At 37.9% G+C, this 24,315-nt stretch overlaps 1 protein-coding gene across 1 annotated transcript in view; it reads left to right on the top strand.

Moving 5' to 3' along the window:
- CRPPA (CDP-L-ribitol pyrophosphorylase A) overlaps positions 1-24,315 on the top strand; it is a 372,890-nt gene that overhangs the window by 149,872 nt on the left and 198,703 nt on the right. The window contains exon 6 of the mRNA XM_052638722.1: positions 15,158-15,255. Within this exon, the coding sequence (XP_052494682.1) occupies positions 15,158-15,255 (98 nt within the window). The remainder of the gene's footprint in view (positions 1-15,157; positions 15,256-24,315) is intronic.

The raw sequence follows: 24,315 nt of genomic DNA, 5'->3' as shown, positions 1-24,315 counted from the left end.
TTTATGGCTGAGTAATATTCCATTGTATACATGTATCACAACTTCTTTATCCATTCATCTGTTGATGGACATCTAGATTGCTTCCATGTCCTGGTTCTTGTAAATAAGTGCTGCAGTGAATGTTGTGGTACATGTGTCTTTTTCAGTTATGGTTTTCTTAGGATATATTCCCAGTAGTGGTATTGCTGAGTCATACAGTAGTTTTATTCCTAATTTTTAAAGGAGTCTCCATGCTGTATCAATTTACATTCCCACCGTCTGTGCAAGAGGGTTCCCTTTTCTCTACACCCTCTCCATCATTTATTGTTTGTAGATTTTTTGATGATGGCCATTCCGACTGGTGTGACATGACATTTCATTGTAGTTTTCACTTGCATTTCTCTAGTAATGAGCGATGTTGAGCATCCTTTCATGTGTTTGTCGGCCGTCTGTATGTCTTATTTGGAGAAATATCTGGTTAGGTCTTTTGTGCATTTTTTATTTGGGTTTTTTGTTTTTCTGGTATTGAGCTGCATGAGCTGCTTATATATTGAATCTAACTTTAGAGATAGAAATTTTAAAATGCAACAACTTTTAAATTCATTTCTCTAAAGTTAGATTCTCCTGATATGATTTCTGATCTCTCATTCTAGATATCTAGTTACTTCTTTATATTCGCAAATTTGTATTGCATCCTGGTCTAAAAAATGAGATGAGATATGGCGAACAAAGGTAATTTTTCTTCAACAGATTTAAGACAGAGAATTTGTATATTAGTTTTCCAGGGCTGCCATAATAAAGTACAAACACTGGGTAGCCTGAACAACAGAAATGAACTTTCTCACAATTCTGGAGGCTGGAAGTCTGAGGTCATGATTTTGGCAGGAGAGGCTTTTCTGAGGCTTGTGTGTTTGACTTGTGGATGGCCTAGCATCTTCTCCCTGTGTCTTCACAGGGCCTTCCCTCTGTGCATGTCTGTGTGCAGATTTCTTCTTCTTCTTTTTTTTTTTACAAAGACACCAGTCATATTGGATTAGTGCTCACCCTAATGTCTTCACTTTAATTGATTACTCTTGATTGCTCTTAGAGTTCATATCTCTAAATATAGCCACATTCTGAGGAACTGGGACTTAGAGCTCCAACAGATACATTCTGAGCGTGACACAGTTGACACCATTAACAGTGTCTTGGTTATGATCCTTGCACAGGGCTGGGAAACTAATCAGTGTTCAGTACCTTCTTGGTGCCCTGTGCTAAAACCTGGCATTGGTGTTGGAAAATAGTAAGTTACAGAGTCAGGAGTTTGTGATTTTGGGGAGAAAGGAACAAACAAATAATATAGCCCAGTGTAAAAACAATAATGAAGGCAAAATAAAATTTGAAACAGTATGAGAGAGAGAGAGAATTATCATCTAGGATACCAGCCTCCATAGATTTGAGCTAGAAAGCTGGCAGTTCACAGTGCATGGCAGTGTGATCTTGGGCAAATTAACTGGCTTTATAACCTCACTTAGCTCATCTGTAAAATGGGGAATTGCTCTGCTTGGTTTTTGGGATGATTAATGAAATAATTTATAAAAGTATTACCATAGTAAAAAGCAATGCAATACTACAAATAATTACAGAATGGTATGAATAGAATAATCAACATGAATGCACTGACAACCAGAATGATGGCTGGCGGTAAGGAACGGATATGGCTCTGTTGGTGTGTACCACCTGACCATATGCTTTGTGGATAGATGTACCAGGGTCACAGTGCATGTGCATTTCTTTCCTGTTTGGAAACTTTATGGTGAGAGACCTTTCCCCAGGAACACTTAGATTCAGCAATGTGGTGATTCATACTCAGATATGAGGAGGATCCTAGTTGTGTGGTTATATGTGTTTGAGAGAGATATCTTCATGTATCAGAACTGGAGGTTTGGAGATGGGGGACTGTAGTTTCAAAAATGTCTTCCTGGTGATTCTGTTACTGTCTCCCCTTTTTTTCTCTTACCACCAAAATACATCTGAAACATTTGCCTGTAGTTACTAATGCAGGTGATACTCACTGTAGCCCTTACTGGAGAATCAGACAAGGAAATGTAATGGCACTGCAGGCAGGGGGTCAGGAACTTTAAGCACAAGGATCGTGATGTGTTCAGGGAATTGGAGGTGCTATGATTTAGTGACTGAAGAATAAGGTGTAAAACCTAAGGGGTTGGGGGTGATCATATGCTGGCCCACGTAAAATAAAAGGAATGGGAATCCTCTAGTGAGGACTTTATAATACTGAACTATCTGTTGAAAAATGCTTAAAATGCTTAGAGTTCTTCAGAGAAACACAATAAATGAGATGTGTATACACACAGTAAGGAATTGGGTTATATGATTATAGGTTATCAAGACTGACAAGTCCAAAATCTACAAAGCCAGTATCCCAGTTCAAGTCCAAAGGCCAGCAGACTTGTGTGGAATCATAAAGAGCCAGGTTTCAGTGTAAAGCTGTTACACAGGAGATTCATTTCTTACTTGGTGGGAGGGTCAACCTTTTGTTTTATGTGGGTCTTCAAGTGATTGGATGAGGCCCACCCATATTAGGGAGAGCCATCTGCTTTACTTAGTTTACAGATATAAATGTTAAACTCATCTAAAAATACCCACAGCAAACACCCAAATTATGTGTGACCAAATATCTGGGCATCCTGTGACTCCATCAAGTTGACACAGTTAATCACCATAGCCGGTAAAGTAAAATCGAGTTTCACATTATTTTTGGCATTATTATTGATTATTGGCAATCATACATATACGTTGGCCATTTAGAAGTTGTCATGCATGGGGAGGAAGAGTCCACTCAAACTGAAAATTTTGAGTTTGTTAATTAATGTTTACAGCTTTTATACTAACCTATTGATTTCCAAGTTATGTTCCAGTTTTTTATGTTAAGTCCCTTGGAGAGCTGTGTGACACCAAATGTGATCTATAAATCAAATTATTCAATATAAATTCGAGTACTTGTTTAAAATGATTTTTTAGGGGAATGTACCCTACTGGTTTAGATATCAAAATATTTCCCCATGTGACACAGGTGCCTTTTAGAAAAATTTTTAAAAAGTTGTTTATAAAAGAGGGTAGTATGAAGATTGAAACTCAGAATAATATTAGTCATCAAGTTGACTGGTCAGGTATGATTTAATTTCAGTGGTTTTCCAATTTATCCTTAGGTTGTTTGAGGGGAGAGAACAAAGAATAGATTCTTGTGTGAGTGTTTTTATGATTCTGGGAAGTCAAATGATTTTATGGTTTTTTTCCCTCAGTGCTATTGTTTTTATTTTACCCTCTAAAAACTTCTAAGAAGTGCTTTATTAATAGTTAGAACAGTAGATTAAGAATTCTAAAGGCTTCTGTTTTTCTTTTGATTTCATCATTAACCTCAAGGAAGTTGTTAAATACTTTGTTTGCATTGAGAAATAATAAGGATTAATCATATTATGTTGAGAAAGTGTTTTGTGCTTCCTGAAAAAAGTGAATTTAAAATATGTGCATTTTCTCCCCTCTTCCTGAGTTGAGAAATACTAGAATAAATGTGGATTTGAGGAGGTACAGTTTGAGTTCTGTTCCTATAGCTACATTCCTTCTCATTTTAGCCTTCCATCTGCATGGCACAAGTCTGTCATAGCAGATGTTTTTTGTTGATAAAGATCTTAAGTACATCAACATTGTCAGTTAAGGTTGTCAGTGTGTGTTTGTGGAATCATTAATAGAAATCATATAAGATGCTTTAACATGGGGCTTCCCAGGTGGCACAGTGGTAAAGAACCCACCTGCTGATGCAGGGGACATGGGTTCAATCCCTGGTTAGGGAAGGTCCCCTAGAATAGGAAATGGCAACCCACTCCAGTATTCTTGCTTGAAAAATTCCATGTGCAGAGAAGCCTGGTGGGCTGCAGTCCATGGGGTTGTAAAGAGTTGGACATGATTGAGCCACTGAGCACAAACACAAGATGCTTTAGGCTAGGTCTGGTGGACAAATTAAGACATGAATAATTAGAATTAGAAAGTATCTATTTCAACTTTAGAAGATTTCAGTGGTGAAAACAGGGTACTATTTATTACTTAAGATGTGTATTCCAGGACTTCCCTGGTGATCCACTGGTTAGGACTCTGTGCTGTCATTCCTGGGTCCCTGGGTTCAATCTTTGATCAGGGAACTAAGATTCTGCATGCTACGTGGCATGGACAAAAAAAAAAAAAGATATGTATTCCATTACCACACAGAACTACTGCATATTTGGTGAAACTTTGAAACTTGAAAAAAAGTGGGGCAAAGTTGATAGGGATTGTTTATTAAACTCTGAAAGGTGAAGACCACAAGACAGTATGTGGAATTAGAGGTAGGCCATATAGGGACTTTCCTGGTGGCTCAGATGGTAAAGCATCTGCCTACAGTGTGGGAGACCTGGGTTTGATCCCTGGGTCAGGAAGATCGTCTGGAGAAGGAAATGGCAGTCCACTCCAGTCTTGCCTGGAAAATCCCATGGACGGAGGAGGGCAGTAGGCTACAGTCCATGGGGTTGCAAAGAGTTGGACATGACTGAGCGACTTCACTTTCACTATATTTTGATAAGATAAAAGGAGTCTTAATTTATATCTTACTGAATGTATATGACCATAAAAGCATTTATTCTGTGAATATTTATTGGGGAAGTACTTGTACAAAGCATTATGCATAACTTTACGTATGTTAACTCATACAGTCTTTATTAATCCTCCTATAGGATCTTTTATTATTCCCATATCTTCTTTTAGATACTTATAAACTCCTTATATTGGGCTTCCCTGATGGCTCAGTGGTAAAGAATCCACTTGCAACACAAGAGACGCAGGAGAGGGAGTTCGGTCCCTGGGTCAGAAAGATCCCCTGGAGGAGGACATGGGAACCCACTCCATTATTCCTGCCTGGAGAATCCCATGGCCAGAGGAACCTGGAGGGCTACAGTCCATGGGATCACAAAGTGTCAGACACAACTGAAGTGACTAAGCACAGAATAGACTCCTTATATTAATAGAAAAAAATGGCTTTACATAGAAATTGTTAGTCCCCTTTCTCATTTCATACATGTAAAATGCTGTCAAAATATGACTATATTATTTGTAGAATCTTTTCAGATATAAAATTTGTGTAAAATTTTGAAAAACTGCATTTGCCTCAGTAATTTCACCAATATCAGACACCAAGAAGTGACTCATACCTGTAATTGAAATATAAACATGGCATTTTATTCTTATGGTATTGCCTTTACAGTATTGAGCAAGACATGGCTAAATTGTGAACCCCAGTGAGTCATGCAGATCAGTGTAGGAGTTGGGTGGATTTGGGTTTCTTTAAAAGTTTCACACACCAAATATCAAAGGGAAATGAGTAACACAGTACCTTTTTTTCTCACTAACCTTTTCATTCTCCAGTGACCACAACTGGAGAAGGAAATGGCAACCCACTCTATTATTCTTACCTGGAGAATCCCAGGGACAGGAGCCTGGTGGGCTGCCATCTATGGGGTCACACAGAGTAGGACATGACTGACGTGACTTAGCAGCAGCAATGACCACAATATGCACATGATAGAACACTGAAAAAATACCCCCAAATGATTATACTCAAAAAGATTTGTACCACTTTGGGGGAATTAACCAACTATAGTAGGTAATTTGTATATTTTTAAAGATACAGAAATCTTTATAAATCTCACAATATAGCAAATTAGTGCAGTGCGTAAGCTGAGATTTTCACCCTGGCTGAGCATCAGAATCACTTTTGGAGCTTCAAAAATAGAGGCAAGAACCTTGTTGGTTAAGTTATACACATGTATTTTAAAAATAAAAAGGCAAAGCAGAAAGGATACTGAGAGTTGTTTCTTACGTGCAACCATGGTTGAGAACCAGTTGAACCTAGTTTAGACTTGAAATGACCACAGCCAGGCAGAAAATTAATCATTGTTGGTGGTAAAGGACATTGATATGGACTGTAGAAACTGTAAGAAAGTGGCCAACTGGGACAGACCTCTGTGTAGAATATAAGTGAGAATTACTGAGACCAGCAGGCAATACAGAAACCACATAATAAAAGATTCACTTTGTTCATTATTACGTCACATTGTCTTGAATCTAGACCCTTATTTATGTTTTGCTCAGTTGATCTTTGATGAACAGAGAATTTGCTTGATGTATGGCAAAACCAATACAATATTGTAAAGTCATTAGCCTCCAATTAAAATAAATAAATTTAAATTTAAAAAATAAAGTGAGTGAAAAAAGATAGAATTTATATAATTTAAGTTGTATATCAAATACAATCATATTTGTTGATTGTATGTATTGTGAAATGATTACCATAATAAGATTAGGTAACAGATCCATCACCTCACATAATTAAAACTTTAGATGAATTTTAAAGCCTCTGACTATGTGTATATGTGTGTATATAAATTTATTTTTAATCGTGTATTGTTTGTTTTGGGGATTTGAATATTTAATATACTTTCAAACTTAAAAGATGTAAGAATAGTGCATATAACTTCCATCTGTCTTTTATGCAGATTGAGTGAAAGTCACTTGGTTGTGTCCAACTCTTTGCGACCCCAAGGAGTTTTCCAGGCTGGAATACTGGAGTGGGTAGCCATTCCCTTCTCCAGGGAATCTTCTCAACTCAGGGGTAGAATCCCAGGACTCCCGCATTGCAGACAGATTCTTTACCAGCTGAGCCACCAGGGAAGTGCACGGATACTGGAGTGGGCAGCCTGTCTCTTCTTCAGGGGATCTTCCCGACCCAGGGGTTGAACTGGGGTCTCCTGCATTGCAGGTGGATTCTTAACCAGTGGAGATACCAGGGACTCCCTTAAAAGCTGTAAGAATAGTACATATAACTTCCACCTGTGTTTCAGGCAGATCAGCATTTCACTGATTTTTTACATCTTGCCCCTGTTGCTTTATTGTTTCTCTATGTGTGAGCCCCCTTGGGCATGCTCATGCTCTCCTTTGCTCTTTCTTTCTCTTTCCTGTCTGCCTTATGGAATTGTGAATTAATTAGTTGGTGTTTTAGGCTGCTAAATTTTTGACCACTCATTGCACAATAGCAGACTAATAAAAACAATAAAAATTAATAACTCATGAGTTAAATGAGAAATCACAGTGGAAATTAGAAATGTATACAGTGAGAAAACTGAAAATGAAATAATTTAAACTGAAAAACATCACAAAGTTTAATGTATAGATTAAGCTGTTATTAGAGCCTTAAGTTTTGATCCTTGAACAACATGGGGGCTGGAACCTCACCTTCCATATAGTATAAAATTTATGGATAACTTTACAGTTGACCTTCTGTGTCTGAGGTTCTGCCTCTGCAGATTTAACCAGTCACAGTTGTGTAGTACTGTAGAATGTATATATGGAAAGACTCCATCTGTAAGTGGATTTTCACAGTTTAAACCTGTATTGTTCAAGGGTTGACTGTATTAGAAAAAAGGAAAAGCAGAGAGCCCACTATTTAAGCATCTTTTGTAAGAAATTAGAACAGTGAGTTAAACCCAAAGATAGTGGAATGAAGAAGATATTGAAGAAAATAGTAAGGATTTAAAAAATAGTAAGGACTTAAAAAATAAGTCTAAGATAGAGTCAATAAAACTTTCTTTTGAAAATGTTAATAAAGTTGATAAAACCTTGGCAAAATTCAACAGGAAAAATATTGAAGGCTCAAGTAATTATCTTCAGAAATGAAAAGAGAGCATTGGCGCAACTCATAGACATTGCAATGCGATGTTGTAAATCACTTTGTTGGTCATCTTAAAGGGAAAGTGTTCGTTGCTCAGTCATGTTCGACTCTTTGCGACCCCATGGACTGTGGCCTCCCAGCTCCTCTGTCCATGGAATTCTCCAGGCAAGATTACCGGAGTGAATAGCCGTTCCTTTCTTCAAGGGATCTTCTGGACCCTGGAATCGAACCTGGGTTTTCCAAATTGCAGGCAGATTCTTTACTGTCTGAGTCACCAGGGAAGCCCTATAATGAAATACTGTAGCCTGGGTGGATTAAACAACAGTGTATTTCTCACAGTTCTGGAAGCTGGGAAGTCCAAGATCAAGGTGCTAGGAGATTTATTTCCCAGATAAGGGGTCTCATCTGGGCTTGCAGAATCCTTACATGGATGAGAGAGGAAAATCTGATGTCGTTTTCTCTTTTTATGAGGGCACTAATCTCATCATGGGGACTTCACTCTCATGATTTTATCTAAACCTATTTACCTCCCACAGACCCTGCCTCCTAATACTATCACATTGCGGGTTAAAGCTTCAATATGAGTTTTGGAGGGAACACAAACATTCAGTCTACAGCTTTATGCTAGATTTTAGATCAAATGAACACATTCATAAGCAAATACAACTAGGAAAAGTAGTCTATACATTTAAGACATGAATCTAACTGAAAATGCTGCTACAAAAGCAGTTGGCTTTTCCCAGTGAATTTTACAAAACCATTAAAAAGAAGAAATAATGTCAATTTACATCAAATAACGTCAATTTCATGGTGACTGCAGCCATGAAATTAAAAGACACTTATTCCTTGGAAGAAAAGTTATGACCGACCTAGACAGCATATTAAAAAGCAGACATTACTTTGCCAATAAAGGTCCATCTAGTCAAGGCTATAGTTTCTCTGGTAGTCATGTATGGATGAGAGAGTTGGACTATGAAGAAAGCTGAGTGCCAAAGAATTGATGCTTTTGAACTGTGGTGTTGGAGAAGACTCTTGAGGGTCCCTTGGACAGCAAGGAGATCCAACCAGTCTATCCTAAATGAAATCAGTCCTAAATATTCATCTAAGGACGGATGCTAAAGCTGAGATTCCAATACTTTGGCCACCTGATGAGAAGAATGGACTCATTTGAAAAGACCTGATGCTGGGAAAGATTGAAGGCAGGAGGAGAAGTGGATTACAGAGGATGAGAGGGTTGGATGGCATCACTGACTCAATGGACATGAGTTTGAGTAAACTCCAGGAGTTGGTGATGGACAGGGAGGCCTGGCGTGCTGCAGTCCATAGGGTTGCAAAGTTGGACACAACTGAGTGACTGAACACATTTTTCCAGAAAACAGAAAAAGAGAGAACAATTTTCCAATTTATCCTATGAAGGCAGTGTAAATGTTTAGTAAAAATCTGACAAGGACCTTAGAAGAAAAAAATTACATGCTAATTTTTGTCATAAACATAGGAGCAATATTCCAAAGATTGCATTATCAGATTAAAACATGAGTTAGAAAAAAGGAGATAAAATTTTATTCACAATTGACATGTTTTTATATGTAAAAAATTGGAAATAAGTTGTAAACTCTTAGAATTTATAAGTGCATTTAGCACAGTTACTGAATACAAAAATTGTATAAAAATCTTAATATATTTTTGTGTATCAACAAAGAGAAAATGTAATAAAGTATTATTTGCAATAGCATCAACAAAGTTGTTTAGATATTTAGCAAACATTACTAAAGGACTCTGTACTGGAGATTATAAAGCTTTGAGAAAAACTTAGGAAGATATTAAATAAAGAAATATATTCATAATTGAAAACCTTGATATTTTAAAGGTGTCATGTTTGTCTAAAAAGCAGGTGATTTTGAGCAAATTTATTGTAAAATTTATTGCAAAGATTCCACCCCCGAAAAAGCTTTCTTTTTAGAACAGCTGACACATGGCATAAAATTAGTATCGTAGATTTTGAATTACTCCATTTTATTTATACAGTTGATCTTTGGAGAACATGGGTATTAGAGGCACTGACCCTCCACAAAACTGAAAATACACATGTAGTTTACAGTTGGTCTTCCTTGTCTCTTGGCTCAACCAACTGTGGAGTATATAGCACCGTACCAAGAACTATACTACTTTCTGTTGAAAAACTGTATAAGTGGGTCCTTTGCAGGTAAAACCCATGTTCAAGGGCCACCTATAGTTCACTTTGAAGGGAGGTAATGTCAATTTTAATTTATTGTTGATTTTTACATTTGATAGAGCTTGGAATTCGGTAAAGGATATATGATGCAACAAAGAAGGGATATCTGTATACGTCGTGTTTTGTTTTAAAAACTATTGTTTAGGCTCCGAGGTGCAGGCTGGTGGTCCTCGCTGGCTCCGTTTACCTGAGGAACGTGGGGCCGCCCCCGCCGGTGTCGCAGCCCCCCGGGAGCCCGGCCCCGAGGTGTCAGATAATTTCAGTCAAAGAAAGAAATAGCTCTGAGTCTCCTAAGATGGAATCTGTTGTTTGGGAATGTGGTTGATCAACTTGACACGTTGGCCACATGGTATCCGATGTAATAAAATGAAAAGAGGCAAGATGATGTCATTTTCCCATATTGTGAAACCAAAAACAAATGCCTTTTGTGAGACCAAGCTAACACACCTCTGACAGTGCAAAGAGTAATTCTGTTTGAAGAACTTAACAGTAAGATAGAAGAAATCCTTTCAAGCTGAGACCTGCAGGTGTACAAAGATCTAAAATACATATTGAGTAGGCCAGATCATCTGAATCCCATTCCATCAAGAAAGCATGGCTGTGAGTTGGCTCGTCTTCTGTCTGTGGCCCTTGACTATGTTTGTGGGCCATATAGGTGGGCACAGTTTGTTTTCTTTGAGCCTATTACCTTGAGGATGTGCCAGGATTTGCCTTATAACACTGCCTTCACGCCCAATCTTCTGAATCACTATGACCAACAGACGGCAGTTTTAGCAGTGGAGGTTCCCAGATTGTGGTGAGCCGTATCCTCGGCTGGTGGGCCTGAATTTAGCTGGCGACCCTACAGAAGGAGCCTCAGTGGCAGTGCAGAGGTGTCTCGGAGAGTTGCAAATCGATCCTGATCTTGGCTGTTCCGTTTTGCACATGCATGATTGTTCACCTACTTGTCCAAATATGTGCTTCAGGAGGGGAGAGCTTTCATTTGCTCGGTATTTCATAGGATTAATTTCAGTCATTTGCCTCTCTGCCAGGTTGTTTACTTTTTAAAAATTTTTGATTGATGTGATAAGATTCCGTTATCCTGAAAGACCCATTATAATGTATGGCGTCTGCTACATGATGGTGTCATTAATTTTCTTTATTGGGTTTTTGCTTGAGGACCGAGTCGCCTGCAGTGCATCCAGCCCTGCACAGTGTAAGGCTTCCACAGTGACCCAAGGATCTCATAACAAAGCCTGTATCATGCTTTTTATGAGACTCTATTTTTTTCACTATGGCTAGCAGCATTTGGTGGGTGATTCTTACCATCATGTGGTTCTTGGGGCTGTGCCAAAGTGGGGGTAGTGAAGCTATTGAGAAGAAAGCCTTGCTGTTTCATGGCACTGTGTGGGGCATCCCTGGAACGCTGACCAGCATCCTTTTAGAGATGAATAAAATTGAAGGTGATGGTAAAAAAAATAAATAATACATAAACAATACTTTTTATTTTTATTTATTTATCTTATAAATTAGTAAGAATTATAGTGGTGCCATCATATTCAATGTATATGTAGTCTGGGAAGGCCTTACAAATAGCTGTGAAATGAAGAGAAGCGAAAAGCAAAGGAGAAAAGGAAATATATACCCATGTGAATGCAGAGTTCCAAAGAATAGCAAGGAGAGACAAGAAAGCCTTCCTCAGCGATCAATGCAAAGAAATACAGGAAAACAACTGAATGGGAAAGACTAGAGATCTCTTCAAGAAAATTAGAGCAAGTGTCAGACTGTTTTTTTTGGGGGGGGGGGGACTCCAAAATCACTGCAGATGGTGACTGCAGCCATGAAATTAAAAGACGCTTACTCCTTGGAAGGAAAGTTATGACCAACCTAGACAGCATATTCAAAAGCAGAGACATTACCTTGCCAACTAAGGTCCATCTAGTCAAGGCTATGGTTTTTCCAGTGGTCATGTATGGATGTGAGAGTTAGACTGTGAAGAAAGCTGAGCACCGAAGAATGGATGCGTTTGAACTGTGGTGTTGGAGAAGACTCTTGAGAGTCCCTTGGACTGCAAGGAGATCCAACCAGTCCATTCTGAAGGAGATCAGTCCTGGGATTTCTTTGGAAGGAATGATCCTAAAGCTGAAACTCCAGTACTTTGGCCACCTCCTGTGAAAAGCTGACTCATTGGAAAAGACTCTGATGCTGGGAGGGATTAGGGGCAGGAGGAGAGGGAGACGATAGAGGATGAGACGGCTGGATGGCATCACTGACTCGATGGATGTGAGTCTGAGTGAACTCTGGGAGTTGGATGGACAGAGAGGCCTGGCGTGCTGCGATTCATGGGGTCACAAAGAGTCGGACATGACTGAGCAACTGAACTGAACTGATATGTAGTGAGTTACTTGATGCTTACACATTAGATTTTTTATTATAAGTTTTTGGTATGTGAAAGAAACATTTGGAAATATAATCAGACTTTTACTAGGATGTTATAATGTCCAAATATTTCTCCAAATATTTGAGAGACTATAACAGATATTTGAATTAACTTGGTTTTCAAAAGCTATTGCTTATATTATAGTTACAAGCAATAACTATAACCTTCTGATCTAAAGCTTTCAGGACACTCAAGTGTTCAGAACAGCATGCAACCATTACGTTCTGGCTTCACAGCATTCATTGCTGAATCATTCCATGTTTTTTTGAGTTCTTATTGTATCTTATCAAAATCTTGTATCTTATCACAGTAACTTCATGCTTATAATCTTTCTACCCCCAAAACATTAAGTTTTAAAAAAAATGTTGTTTCCCTTCATAGCTTTCACAGCCCCTTGCTTTCACTAAGCAAAACTTACTCACCTTTCAAGCGTGAACTCCTAGCTCATGTTAGTGTAAAGAATCATCTAATATTGTCAACCAAGTTATCTTTCTAATTGCAGTGATGTTCCATAGTACTTACTATCTTGACCATTCATTTGTGTTCTTAATTATATTTAATTAGGCTCCTGTATTTAAAACTTTTTATATTGTGTTGGGGTGCAGCTGACTAACAATGTTGTGATTAAAGTGAACAATGAAGGGACTCAGCCATACATACAAAGGTATCCAATTCTCCCCCAAATTCTACTCTCTTCCAGGCTCCCACATTACATTGAACACAGATCCATGTGCTATACAGTAGGTCCTTGTTGGCGATCCATTTTAAATATAGCAGTGTGTATGTGTCCATCCCAAACTCCCTAACTACCCCTTCCCTCCATTCCCCTAGCAATTGTAAATTTGTTTTGTGAGTCTGTTTCTATTTTGTAAATAAGTTCGTGTCATTTTTTTTTAGATGCCACACATATGGGATGTCAAACAATATTTCTCCTTTTCTGTCTGACTACCTTCACTCATTATGACAGTCTATTTACCATTGCTGCAAATGGCTTTATTTCATTCTTTTTAATGGTTGAGTAATATTCCATTGTATATGTGTACCACATCTTCTTTATCCACTCCTCTGTTGATGAACATTTAGGTTGCTTCCATGTCTTGGCTCATGTAACAGAAAAGTATAGACATTTTCAACTTGGTAGGAGCCTTACTGATGGGTGAACACAGTCTTAAAAGGATAAAATGATTTTAAGATATTATAGCAGCTCCATTTTCAGTATAGTAGTATCTTCTCAATCCGTATTTAAATTACTGTTCCTGCATTAGTCTTCTTGAATTTGTAGGATGTAAAAGAGTGAATGTGAAATAATGTGAAACATTCTTATTATTTTTATAATTATGTTATTATAAAATACTTACAATTATAATTATGATATTTATAATATTTATAATATAATCATAATTATAATTATTATAAGGTAGACAGCATGACAAGAAAAGCACAAGCTTTGGAAAGACCTGGGTCTAAGTACCTTGTGATGAGTAAAAACAGGAATTATAATACTTAGCTAATAATCCATATTTATTTTGAGCCATTAAATGGGATAATGACTATGAAACATTAGGAACTTTCATAGGAAAATCCTTGAAGTTCAGTTTATGTCAGATAACTCTTTTCATTTTAGTGCTGTAGAATAGCTGTGTGTTTGTGTGCTTATTTTCTTCAGATTTGGATTCTTTTTCTTCTAATCATAACCCGGTGATCTTGGGCAAGTTACTTTGTTTCTCTGAAGTAAAGTTTCCTTAATCTGTTTTATAGATTCACAATAATACTGTTTGCAGGATCATCATGAGAATTGATGTGAATATAGGGTATGACTCTTGGAACATGTCATACTCTTGATAAGTGGGAAGTGGATAGTAGTAGGAATACCATTAACTGGTGACATTATTTTAAATGGTTTGTCATTCTCAGCTTTGTTTGGATGAATCATTAACTATTGTTTATAGAAAGCCTGTTATATGGACCCAGAAGCAGCTGGGTCAAGTGTTAAACCTACTTTGATTTGGGACTCCTATTTAAAATTAGGCTTTTTAAAAAAGTCCTTGACATAATACCATGAAATATTATCTTAAATTGGTAGTAATAAAGCCTTTTCTTAGTATTTTATATCTGCTATAAAGGAGAACTGTGTATATTTTGTGAGAGTGTATCCAAGGTTTACCAAGGTGACTATCTCTATGTCATACAGCTTATGATTTTAAATTATATAATTTCCAACCTTCCAAATTTGGAGAATATCTATTTTTGGCTATTTTAACATGTGATAATAGTTAAAGAGGCAGGAATGTAATTGAATTGACTGAACCTAAAGGAATGGCAAGGAAAATGCTGTGTGTCATCCAGGTACCAGATGGCACAGTGAACTGTATGCAGGAGATATCTGATGGCCTAAAGAGAGGATCTGCTGGAGAGAAGGGATTCCACCAGATCCTGGGGGGATTCCTTGTAAATGCAAAAGGACTGAAGTCTTGAGCAAAAGAGCTGTCGCCTCCAGTTACTCTCTTGAGATGTTTCTGAAGATCTCTTATTTCTGTTGCTTACATGGTGTCCCAGTTATCTACCCACAAAATATTAAATAGATAGATTTACTGGCTTGATTGGTTAATGAGTCAAGAATATCTCTGTGTAGTTCAGGTCACTTCACTTGGCCCAAAGCCCACAAGCCCCTATTCAGTACTTATGAATAGCAGGTAAGTATAGGTTTCAGTGTAGTAGGGCTTTGTTTCATAATCTGTTTGAAGCTTAAAATTTCATCTCTTTTTTATTTCAGAAAGAATTTCACAACAAGTTTGTGTAGTTATGGACACAAAAGAAGATGAAGAACATGTAGGTCGTTGTCTTGAAGAAATGCTAAAAATGGAATTAAATGTAAGTATTCAAAGATCCAGTTTGATGAATGATATTAGATTGCCACATACTTTAGTTGTACAAAGATGCCTTCTCTTAGAAGGCATGGAAATGCTTTCAAGCTAATTTTCTTATTTTACTTTAACGGAACTCTTTGTTTTTCCTACACTTTTGACTTGAGATACAGTCCATTCCTTTCATCTGCTCTCTTCTGGTCTTCCTCCCTAACTTCATCCTCTGAGTTCTATTTCTCCTTTAAAATTCAGAGTCAGTGTGGCTTCTTTAGAAAACCCCCCTGCCCTGGTACACTTGGGCCCCTGTGAGCTTGACACTTGCCTTGAGAGCCACAGTGTCTAGTGCATTCTGCATACTTAACTAAAATTCACTGAGAACATGAAGAAACTAGATTGAGCGAAAGAAAGAGACAAACGCATTTGCAAAAGATAGGATAATCATGATACTGAAGAGGTGGATGTGTGTTTCTTGCTGCCACCTCCTTTTTCTGAACTGGTCAATGTCCAAGTTAACCTCATATTTAATATTAGGGTTAAGGAAATGCAGAAGTAGTAGTGGGTGTGGGGGGGGGGGTGTATAGGAATTATGTACTACTTTTACCCCTAAGGACATCCATTATTTTTATAATAATCTTGTGTTTTGAAATGTTTCGCTTGCCAAACTGATTTGTATTAAGTTTTCCACAGTTTTCTTGTTTTCATTAAATTGTGTAACTGCCCAAGTTTATGGTCAATGTATGATGACTTTTTAACAACATACATGATTCTAGTTGAAAGTAAAAGGAACAAGTTTATTTTAGTAGGCTAGTTTTATCATGGTAGCAGTACAGAGAACAGGCTCTGGTATCAGGCTGCTGGTGCTTAGTTCTCTGTTGTATTGCCTAATTTTCTTATCTTAAATTGAAAATGTTAATGATATCTTCATTGTAAAGTTGTTGGGGCAGTTGAACTTTAAAATTGTATTTTAATGCACTTAGAAAAGCATCTGCCATATCATAAGTTTTCAGTGAATAGGAACTAAAATAGACTTGATGAGTTGAGATGAAGATGTGACAACATTAAGTAGTAAATCCTTGTGTTTGTTGCGTCACTAAGCCTTGTCTCACTCTTTGAGACCTCTTGGACTGCAGCATGCCAGGGCTCACTGTCCCTCACTATATCCTAGAGTTTGCCCAATTTCATGTCCAAGTAGTAAATACTACTAGTTTCCAAATTTCAGTCCTGTGTTAAATCCATGAACTGCTAAATACATAGATTCCTGAAATGTGTCAACATTTAGTGAATCATCTGGGATAAGTTCTAGAATCTCAGTTTTCAACAAGCTCCGCTCGGTGGTTTTGATGGCAGTCAGTGCTAAATTCTACCAGTAGCATTTGGAGCAACAATTTAAAGCTGAAAAGAAATGGCAGCTATCTGGCTGTCTCTTGAGTTTGAAGGTTATATACTACATTCTTCTTTTCCATGTTGCTTCTATCTGTAGACTCTAGGTATTCTACTTCTGTTGCTGGAGATTTTAGCATCTTGTTCTTTGTTTTGTATCTTGAATTCACTGCTAAGAATCTGTTTCTAAATTCTGTGCCCTCAGATGTGTAGAGTGGACTTTTGGACTCTGAGGGAGAGGGTGGGATGATTTGGGAGAATGGCATTAAAGCATGTATACTATCATGTAAGAAATGAATTGCCAGTCTATGTTTGATGCAGGATACAGGATGCTTGGGGCTGGTGCACGGGGATGATCCAGAGAGATGATATGGGGTGGGAGGTGGGAGGGGGGTTCATGTTTGGGAACTCATATACACCCGTGGTGGATTCATGTCAATGTATGGCAAAACCAATACAGTATTGTAAAATAAAGTAAAAATAAAAATTAAAAAAAAAAATTCCGTGCCCTAATTCCATTGCTGTGTCCTGGAGGATATTTAAGTGTAGATAACTTACCATTGTCTGACCTCCTGAGGCAATAGTTTGGACACTGGCAACATTTTGCCTGAAAAATAATCTTCTACTGTTGGATAATTTCATTCATGCTCTACCCACTCAGTGCAGAAAACCAATAGGATGGGACCCTGAAAGACTGCCTGGAACTTTGGCTATCAATCCTTGGTTTAGAAAGCTGGGTTCTAAAAATGGGTTCAATACTCTTGTTGAGCACCCAACTGATGGATCCTATGTGATTTATCCCTTGATCTTCTCGGTGTTAGATACTACAAAGAGTCCTTTTTGTTAAAAATTGTTGTGGTAGTCTCTTTTTGTTCCTGCTTTTCCTGTATATGTTTGGTAATTATTGACCTAAAACAGACTGCTGTATCTTTCTTCAGCAAAGATAGGCTTCTTTGGGGTAAACAGAGGAGTGAAATTTGTGGTCTGCAACCATGACAAGCCACAAGTAAGTACCCCAATAGCAAGGGAAGAACACTTTTATAGAAGGGAAAAGGAAGTTGGGAGGGCTAGAGTGAATAGACAGACCATGGTTTTCCATTTACTGAGTCCTCTCCAGGAAAGATGAGTGCTTGCTCTTGTAGAACAGACTGTAGTAGCAGGTTGTGAGATCTCCCCATTCTGGTCTCCCAACTCTGTTTTAACAGAAATTTCTATTTATTCATTGCTTGTTGTTTTGTTGTTTTAATTTTTATTGGCGTATAGTTGATTTACAGAGTTGTGTTTCTGCTGTGCAGCAAAGTGGATCAGTTATACAGATATGTATATATACTCTTTTCAAGATTCTTTTCTCATATAAGTCATTACAGATTATTGAGTAGAAGTTCCTTATGCTATACGGTAGGTTCTTATTAGTTATCTGTTTTATTTATAGTAGGGCTTCCCATGTATCTCTCTCTGTAAAGCATCTGCCTGCAGTGCCAGAGAGACCTGGATTCAATTCCTGGGTCAGGAAGTTCCTCTGGAGAAGGAAATAGCAACCCACTCCAGTATTCTTGCTTGGAGAATCCCATGGACAGAGGAGCCTGGCAGGCTACAGTTCATGGGACTGCAACAGGTGGACATGACTTAGTGCTTTTTTTTTTTTTATAATAGTATGTATAGTCAATTCCAATCTCCAATTTATCTGTGCCCCTCTTTCCCCTCTGGTAACCATGAGTTTGTTTTCTACACCTGTGACTCATTTCTGTTTTGTTAAGACCATTTGTAGCATTTTTTTTTTAGATTCCACGTATGAGTGATATCATATGATACTTGTCTTTCTGCATCTGACTTACTTCACTCAGTGTAACAATCTCTAGATCCATCCAGATCGTTGCAAATGGCATTATTTTATTATTTATGGCTGAGGAATATTCTGTTTTCTGTATGTACCATATCTTTTTTATCCATTCTTCCTTCGGTGGACATTTAGGTTTCTCTCATGTCCTGGCTATTGTATATAGTACTGCAGTGAACATTGGGGCCCATGTATCTTTTTGAATCATTAAATAAAGATATGACATTTAGGTATACACACAGTGGTATATAACTGGCACTGTGTGATTTTTTTCCCATCACCTAGCTTCTCAGGTCCTATCCTCAGTTCCAGTGTCCATTATTTTCAGCGCTCTTCATCTGTCTGCCTGTTGGGTCTCATGTGGATACGAGTTGCCGTCATCCTAACTGTGCTGAAAAATAAATACTAAGTCTATTTTTTAACTTCTGGCTACAATGTTTTCCTCAATTACTTTTCCTCAATTACTCTCAATGCACATATTAAAATTTCATAGAAAACTCAAAGCCTGCTATCTTCTCTCTTTCAGCTACCTTTTGTTTCATACATTTCTTTACTTGGATACCATGATCCTTCACTTTAGTGGATCATGGCTCTTTTATCAGTATCTCTGATTCTCTTGTCCTTCTATTAAGACCTGTTTTGTAAAACCTTGTTCATGTTGTCAATTTAACTTTTCACTTCTCTGAGCCTATATCTCATCTTAATACTGCTGGAGAAAATTACACACCAGTGCAGATTATTGTCATTTAAAAATGATGGTTTTCATTTTGCAGTGAGCACTAAATATTGTAAAGTAAGTGTACCATGATTCCACCATCAGCTCCTTGTTCTCCTCAGTGGATATTTTAAACTTTTTCCTCTCCTTAAATGTCTAACCCAGGTTTCTTAATGTCAGGACTATAGCATTTTGGACTATATATTGTGAGGAACTTTCCTATACCTTGTACAGTTTAGCAGCGTACCTGTCTTCTACCCACTAGTTGACAGTGTTATACCCCCTGGTTGTAGCAAGCAAAATGTTCTCAGACATTGCTAAAGGTTGCCTGGAGTGGGGCAAAACCACCCTCCAGTTGAGAATCACTGGTCTAACCCAACCATTAGTACATCCACTCTTAGATATGATCTTGCCTCTAGCTTCAGAGTGTAATTACATACTTAAATATGAGAACATTCTTATCTTCCAAGCACCAGATCTTTCAAGAACCTTGCTTCTGTAGCCACCTTTTCATTAAAACTATTTCCTCTCCTGAGCTTTGATTTTGCTTTTGTCTTCTCCCTCCCCCATTGATACATGTTCCTTCCATTAAAACAAAAACAAAGAAGTAGTTCTAAAAGCAAGGTTACCCTGTAGTAATCTTGCATAATTTTAGGATCATTTATCTTCTTCTTCCTCAATCATCATACCCTGGCTTCTACCCCAACCTTCCATGGGAACTGCTCTCAGTGAGGTCCTTAGCGACTGACCGTTCTATGGGAAATCCATAAGACCTTTATTGGGCTCTTACCTTATCTATTGTACCCCTTGACTCTCTTGTATGATACTCTTCTTTTTCCTAGGAGGAATCATATCCAGTGGATTCTGTAACATCTTGTCTTTCCTATTAACCTCTTTCATTTTTGGTTTCTTCTTCCAAGTTTCTTTTGCAGGATTCAAGATTCTATTGATGATTTTTAGATTTTTCTACATATTTCTTTTCTTTTCTTTTTTTTTTTTTGTTTTACTTTACAATACTGTATTGGTTTTGCCATAAATCAACATGTATCTGCCACAGGTGTACATAAGTTCCCACTCCTGAACCCCCCTCCCACCTCCCTCCCCATACCATCCCTCTGGGTTATCCCAGTGCACCAGCCCCAAGCATCCTGTATCCTGCATCGAACCTAGACTGGCGATTCGTTTCTTATATGATATTATACGTTTCAATGCCATTCTCCCAAATCATGCTGCCCTCTCCCTCTCTCACAAAGTCAAAAAGTCTGTTCTGTACATCTGTGTCTCTTTTGCTGTCTTGCATACAGGGTTATCATTACCATCTTTCTAAATTCCATATATATGTGTTAGTATACTGTATTGGTGTTTTTCTTTCTGGCTTACTTCACTCTGTATAATCGGCTCCAGTTTCATCCACCTCATTAGAACTGATTCAAATGTATTCTCTTTGATTGCTGAGTAATACTCCATTGTGTATATGTACCACAGCTTTCTTATCCATTTGTCTGCTGATGGACATCTAGGTTGCTTCCATGTCCTGGCTATTATAAACAGTGCTGCGATGAACATTGGGGTACACGTGTCTCTTTCAATTCTAGTTTCCTTGGTGTGTATGCCCAGCAGTGGGATTGCTGGGTCATAAGGCAGTTCTATTTCCAGTTTGTTAAGGAATCTCCACACTGTTCTTCATAGTGGCTGTACTAGTTTGCATTCCCACCAACAGTGTAAGAGGGTTCCCTTTTTCCCACACCCTCTCCAGCATTTATTGCTTGTAGACTTTTGGATCGCAGCCATTCTGACTGGCATGAAATGGTACCTCATTGTGGTCTTGATTTGCATTTCTCTGATACTGAGTGATGTTGAGCATCTTTTCATGTGTTTGTTAGCCATCTGTATGTCTTCTTTGGAGAAATGTTTATTTAGTTCTTTGGCAAATTTTTTGATTGGGTCATTTATTTTTCTGGAATTGAGCTGCAGGAGTAGCTTGTATATTTTTGAGATTAGTTGTTTGTCAGTTGCTTCATTTTCTATTATTTTCTCCCATTCTGAAGGCTGTCTTTTCACCTTGCTTATAGTCTCCTTTGTTGTGCAGAAGCTTTTAATTTTAGTTAGGTCCCATTTGTTTATTTTTGCTTTTATTTCCAATATTCTGGGAGGTGGGTCATAGAGGATCCTGGTGTGATGTATGTTGGAGAGTGTTTTGCCTATGTTCTCCTCTAGGAGTTTTATAGTTTCTGGTCTTACATTTAGATCTTTAATCCATTTTGAGTTTGTTTTTGTGTATGGTCTTAGAAAGTGATCTAGTTTCATCCTTTTACAAGTGGTTGACTAGTTTTCCCAGCACCACTTGTTAAAGAGACTGTCTTTAATCCATTATATATTCTTGCCTCCTTTGTTGAAGATAAGGTGTCCATAGGTGTGTGGATTTATCTCTGGGCTTTCTCTTTTGTTCCATTGATCTATATTTCTGTCTTTGTGCCAGTACCATACTGTCTTGATGACTGTGGCTTTGTAGTAGAGCCTGAAGTCAGGCAGCTTGATTCCTCCAGTTCCATTCTTCTTTCTCAAGATTGCTTTGGCTATTCGAGGTTTTTTGTATTTCCATACAAATTGTGAAATTATTTGTTCTAGCTCTGTGAAAAATACCGCTGGTAGCTTGATAGGGATTGCATTGAATCTGTAGATTGCTTTCGGTAGTATACTTATTTTCAGTATATTGATTCTTCCAATCCACGAACATGGTATATTTCTCCATCTATTAGTGTCCTCTTTGATTTCTTTCAACAGTGTTTTGTAGTTTTCTATATATAGATCTTTAGTTTCTTTAGGTAGATGGAAGAAACACAAGCTGGAATCAAGATTGCCAGGAGAAATATCAATAACCTCAGATATGCAGATGACACCACTCTTATGGCAGAAAGTGAAGAGGAGCTAAAAAGCCTCTTGATGAAAGTGAAAGAGGAGAGTGAAAAAGTTGGCTTAAAGCTCAACATTCAGAAAACAAAGATCATGGCATCTGGTCCCATCACTTCATGGGAAATAGATGGGGAAACAGTAGAAACAGTGTCAGACTTTATTTTGGGGGGCTCCAAAATCACTGCAGATGGTGACTGCAGCCATGAAATTAAAAGACGCTTACTCCTTGGAAGAAAAGTTATGACCAACCTAGATAGCATATTCAAAAGCAGAGACATTACTGCTAAGGTCCGCCTAGTCAAGGCTATGGTTTTTCCTGTGGTCATGTATGGATGTGAGAGTTGGACTGTGAAAAAAGCTGAGCACCGAAGAATTGATGCTTTTGAACTGTGGTGTTGGAGAAGACTCTTGAGGGTCCCTTGGACTGCAAGGAGATCCAACCAGTCCATTCTGAAGGAGATCAACTGTGGGATTTCTTTGGAAGGAATGATAGTAAAGCTGAAGCTCCAGTAGTTTGGCCACCTTATGCAAAGAGTTGACTCATTGGAAAAGACTGTGATGCTGGGAGAGATTGAGGGCAGGAGGAGAAGGGGACGACCCAGGATGAGATGGCTGGATGGCATCACTGACTCTATGGACGTGAGTCTGAATGAACTCCGCGAGATGGTGGTGGACAGGGAGGCCTGGCGTGCTGCAATTCATGGGGTTGCAAAGAATCGGACAAACTGAACTAAACTGATTCCTAAGTATTTTATTCTTGTCGTTGCAATGGTGAATGGAATTGTTTCCTTAATTTCTTTTTCTACTTTCTCATTATTAGTGTATAGGAATGCAAGGGATTTATGTGTGTTGATTTTATATCCTGAATCTGTACTATATTCATTGATTAGTAATTTTCTGGTGGAGTCTTTAGGGTTTTCTATGTAGAGGATCATGTCATCAGCAAACAGGGAGAGTTTTACTTCTTCTTTTCCAATTTGGATTCCTTTTATTTCTTTTTCTGCTCTGATTGCTTTGGGCAAAACTTCCAGAACTATGTTGAATAGTAGTGGTGAAAGTGGAATTGAAAAATAAAAGCCATATGATTATCTTAATAGATGCAGAGAAAGCCTTTGACAAAATTCAACATCGATTTATGATAAAAACTCTCCAGAAAACAGGAATAGAAGGAACATACCTCAACATAATAAAAGCTATATATGATAAACCCCCAGCAAACATTATCCTCAATGGTGAAAAACTGAAAGCATTTCCCCTAAAGTCAGGAACAAGACAAGGATGTACATATTTCTTTTTTTAAAAAAGTTGATGGCTTCATGGATCTTTTGTTTGCTAGGGACACAAAATATTCTGTAGCCCTGAGTTTAATCACTTTGCTGAATGTCAGATCTGTATATTCAATCAGAAGTCCTTTAAATATCAATGATATTTCATATTCACAGATTCTTTTTCCAGCCAGTCCTCCATCTACTGGGGGTATCAGTTTCTGAAAATGTGTATCATTTACTTAGTTACCTAAAGCTTGTGTGAGGTCTGACTCATTCTCTATCTCACTCGTGAAGCAAATCAAGTTCCAAAGCATTTGAATTCTACCTCTCATTTATCCTTCCTATGTTCCTTTGCTCTTGATTACCACTGCCACTGTTCTATGCACCATGACTCTTGTCCAGATTATTGTAACAGTCTGTTAGCTCCCCACCAGCCTTCAATGTTACTCTTCCCAGATTTATTCTTTATGGGGCTGTTTGAATGATGATTATAAACTGTTTATCTTATGATATTATGCCCCAGTCAAATCTGTTTCTTGGATTTCGATTGCTTCTAAAGTAGTATGAAAATTCCTTGGTATGTCTCATAAGATCTTTCACATCTTACTAGTACTACTAATAAAAATAACAAAAACGGCAATAATAACAGCCAGCAATTTTCAGCACTTATTTTGTGTTAGGTGCCATAGCTTTAAATGCCCTTAACAACCTTTTGAAATGTGTACTGTTATCCTTATTTTCCAGAAGAAAGAACTGGGACATAGAGGGGATATTTAAATGGTTCTCGTTAACATTGCTATGAAGGGGGAGCACAGGTACATGGAGGTGAACTTGGACTCAGGTAATGCCAAATCTATCTTAACTGGTACCTGGCCAAAGAGCTCTGCACTCTATAACCGTGCCCTCTTCAGGCCAGCTTTACTTTCTGTAGTTTCTCAAATGCAATAGTACTGT

Source organism: Budorcas taxicolor, chromosome 4, assembly GCF_023091745.1.
Source record: "Budorcas taxicolor isolate Tak-1 chromosome 4, Takin1.1, whole genome shotgun sequence".
NCBI classification, from domain to species: Eukaryota; Metazoa; Chordata; class Mammalia; order Artiodactyla; family Bovidae; genus Budorcas; species Budorcas taxicolor.
Note: the sequence above shows the minus strand (reverse complement) of the source record. Positions and strands in the feature narration are given on the sequence as shown.